Genomic DNA, 4,050 nt, shown 5'->3' with positions numbered 1-4,050 from the left:
AAAAAAAAAAAACGTCTTAAACGTCTTTAAATCGAGGATATCATAAAACCTTTCTCAACCTCTTTTTTTTTACTATTTTTCAAAAAAAAATTCCCATAGCAACACGAATAGCGTGCATCATTTCCTAACTTCATCGAAACATCTCGATATAATTTTGAAACAATTTTCCACGTCGTTTTTTCCAACATTGAAAAAACGTTTAAGAAAAATAATTCAAAGACTCATCCCTTATATGATTCGAGATATAATTTTCAATTTTCGTGGCAACATTGTTGAAACGACACCAGAAATCGTAGATTTACACAAGGAAATCGTTATTTCGTCTTCTCGGAGTTTTGTCTCTGATTTTTCTTCTCCCCCATGTAAAATATTATAAAGCGGAGCCGATATTATACGAAAGAAGACGAAGGAAGACAAATAGACGAGCTCTCTCACCCTCTCTCTGGCGAGTAAACGCGAGCACGAAACATGTTATGAGTAAAAATTTTCCATTGGACCGTGCAAACTCAACGTCGTTATCGACGATAGAGAATTTTTCCCTAGGAAAATCTTCTCCTCTCTCTCGCGCCCGCTGACCTCTCGTGTCTCCCCCTCTCCCTCCCTCCGTGATCCATTCTCCGTCGACGAGAAATTATATTCGAAAGCGTTCCATTTGCCGTAGCCAGGAAATCGCTTTTAACTTATTCCATTCCCGGAGAGAGCGACTCCAGCATCTTGACACGGTGGATCTGCTTAAATTTTTAAAATTCGCCCAACCCTCTTTTGCATCGAGGACACGTTGGATCGAGAATGTTCACGCCTGTCTGAAAGATTAAACCTGTTTTTTTTTTTTTAGCTTATCCCATTCGATTATTTCCTCAAGTTCTAAAATTATTAGTTTTTTTTTTTTTTAATATTCACATTTATCCTTATTATTTTGTAATGATATTTTCGAATTGAAATTGAGTAAATTGTTGAGGATAGTTAGACAAATTTCATATTTCAATTATTTGTTATTTGTTTTCATTGTTACGAATAATTATTGGAAAGTTTTCTTGTGTATTTCTTGCGTTTGATGGTTAAAATTTTTATGATTATTATTTTTCTTGTTTTACGTTCCTTGTGGCTTTATTACAAAAATTTCTTATACTTCATTAAATCTCTTGCAAAAGAAAATTTTATCTCGTTAAAAAAAAGTGATTCAATAATAATTATCGTAAAAATATTCTGTATTTTGATATACGTGACCGTTAATTGAACATAATTTTCTAAAAGAAAAAAAAATGAAATTGCAAATCGAATATTTATTTTTTTTTTTTAATTATAAAATATTCGTTTCGAAAATTAAAATAATTTTATTGTTTCTCGGTTTACGTTCACGGTAATAAATTATCATTAATTTCGATGTTTTAAGCTTCGGATAATTCGTGATTTACGGGACCACGATTTTCAATGGTGGAAATTTGGTGGAAAAAGCACATTGACCTTTCAAATTCGTGGAGGAAAGAGCGGTCGGAAGCCGGATCAAACACGGACCGTTTCTACTTGATGATTCTCCTTTTTTTTTGTTTTCACAGAGACATAGTAATCCCGAAATCCAGGGCGGTTCAGCAGAATCGACGAATGAGAACGGAAACTTCGGTCGACACGGAGGACGACGACGCCTTCTTCGATTCCGAGGACGATGACGAGGATCAGGACGAGTCCAAGTAAGTGTTCACGTTTTATTGTTAATTATCATAATGAATGTTATTATATATTCAGAGAAAGAAATTTAATTGCGTGTGCATAAATGGTTGAATAAATTTTTATTCAAATTCCATTTTAATAGCTGTTTTTATTAATAAGAATATGAGTAAAAAAATTATAATAATTTCTAAATAATAATATTAAGTTTTATTAAATTTGAAGATCAATTTAATAATTTAATATTCTTTCTAACAAAATTTCCATTGATATGTTAAAAAAAAAACCTATATAATATAATGTATATAATATCATTAAAATTTTTGTTGCAATATTTCAAAATTTTTAAGCTACATATAATAACAACAAACGAAATTTCATCGTTAATTAATTATAGACACGAACACTTTAACAATTTATTTCTCTCGTCTGTAAATTTCGAAATGTTTTTTTCTTTCTGCTACATTAATTAAAAATTCTATTTTTTCCTGTCAAGTTAGAAACAATTTTTCATTCACGCTTGCCTAAATTACCAAAAAAAAAAAAAAAACGAGAAAGAAAAATGGAAAATTTAATTAACTCATATTCTAAACAAAGATTGGGATAAACTTTTTTTTTTTCAAAAAGAAAATCACAAAAACAACGACTATAAACAAAAACTTCAAACGAAAAATATTCAGAAATGGAAGATAGAAAGGTCTGGGGAAAAGAAATGAAGAAATTTTTTTTTCTCAAACCGAACTAATCCGAAAAGTTCTTCCGTCTGACTTCGTTATTAAAAGAAGAGAAGACTTGAATTTCGAGGATGGAGAGGGGGGGGGTTGAGGGTAAGAGAGATCCGCTTCCGCCGTTGTTTACTTTTTCCTAGCCACGTAAAATATCCTCCACGGGGGCAACAAACTTTCAATGTCCGGAATAAAACATCTCGATATCGAGATATCGAAAGCTTTACGTTCGAACAATTTGAATTTCCTCCGTCAATTTATTTCTATTCCTGAAAGGAGATATCGTCGTTTTATCAAATTTAACGGATATCGTAGGAATATTGCTTTTCAAATATATCATTTCGAGGATTTATAAAATAAATGACCGATAGCAATTATTGCATAGGATTTCCTTTTTATCTGAATAAAATTTTTTAAAGGAAAAATATATTTTTACGTATAAGTTATTTAAAATATATTATACAATAGTCTTCTTTTTTATGTAAATGGAATTATAGAATTTTTTAATTTAATAATTTATGTAGAAGGTATTAATTAACTTGATTCAAAAAATAAGAATAACCAATTTATTAATAATTCTAAATGATAATAATCTCATTAAATATTCTAATTATAATTTTATCAACAAGCAGTTATTAAATATTAAATTGTCCTTTCCTGACTGGTTAAAAAATTCAAACTCGAATTAAATCCATTTTATTCTTCTTCTATCCTTATTTAAATGAAGGAAGAAAAGAGAAAGTGAAGTTGATCATTTTATCTCGCGTATCAATGTTCACAGTTTCGTTCACAAACTGTCTCCCTCGAACGATAAATAAAAATATATATACATATACACACATTGTACAGGGATTGTATAGAAAAAAGAGGAGGAACAATGACGAATACACGAATAATTCGGTTTAATTGGTTCCTCTGTTCCCGCGTAAGTATCGCACGCGTGTATTGTTTCTTTTTGAAACAACCATAAAGGAGAAAGAGAGAGGAAAAACGGGAAATACGCGCGTAAAAATAACAAAGAAAAATGGAGTGAGAAAAGAGAGAGGGAGTGAAATATATCGGACGAGTCCCAGCGGACGAGTACAGCAAGGCATGTTTTGTTTTTCACGAGACATTAAGCCGGAATTATTGGTTTCGACGGTTCTCCTCGCGTATCGAACGCAATTCCCCTCCCCACACCACGGTACACGGTGAATAAAAGGTTAGCTTTATGGGTCACGTTTTCACGAATGCTCGCCCCTTAAGTTCCAGTGCGATCATCCGAACGTGGAAGAAAGGAGACGGTGTCTTACTTTCCGCCTCGAGTGTCGCGTTTGATGGTATTCCACAACGTGTGGAAATGCGCGGGGAGAATATATCTCCTTTCTCAACGAGAGTAAGAGAATGTGAAGAGGGATTACTTTAATCGATTACTCAAATAATTTTATAGATTTCCTCTTTTACAACTAATTATCAGAAATATTGGATAATCAACAATGAAAAATACAATACGATTCTTTCTATCATTTCCAAAGTCTTCTTTATTATTATTTCTAGAATTTTTAGAAATAATTAATAATATTTATAGTTTTTAATAATGTGAATGAAAATTTTAAATAAATAAAAGTAGAAATATTTTTTGTACCTTTTGTATCAGGGTTGATTAAAATATATTTTAATA

At 31.3% G+C, this 4,050-nt stretch overlaps 1 protein-coding gene across 4 annotated transcripts in view; it reads left to right on the top strand.

Annotated features, from left to right (window-relative positions):
* Positions 1 to 4,050, top strand: part of LOC102672479 (proteoglycan Cow) — a 187,571-nt gene that overhangs the window by 138,413 nt on the left and 45,108 nt on the right. For 3 of the 4 annotated variants that reach the window (XM_006612165.2, XM_031508772.1, XM_031508771.1), the window contains exon 4: positions 1,557 to 1,688. The exons of the other annotated variant lie outside the window; for it this stretch is intronic. In XM_006612165.2, the coding sequence (XP_006612228.2) occupies positions 1,557 to 1,688 (132 nt within the window). The remainder of the gene's footprint in view (positions 1 to 1,556; positions 1,689 to 4,050) is intronic. 4 annotated transcript variants of the gene reach the window in all.

The sequence above is a fragment of the Apis dorsata genome, unplaced genomic scaffold (assembly GCF_000469605.1).
Source record: "Apis dorsata unplaced genomic scaffold, Apis dorsata 1.3 scaffold_99, whole genome shotgun sequence".
NCBI classification, from domain to species: domain Eukaryota; kingdom Metazoa; phylum Arthropoda; class Insecta; order Hymenoptera; family Apidae; genus Apis; species Apis dorsata.
Note: the sequence above shows the minus strand (reverse complement) of the source record. Positions and strands in the feature narration are given on the sequence as shown.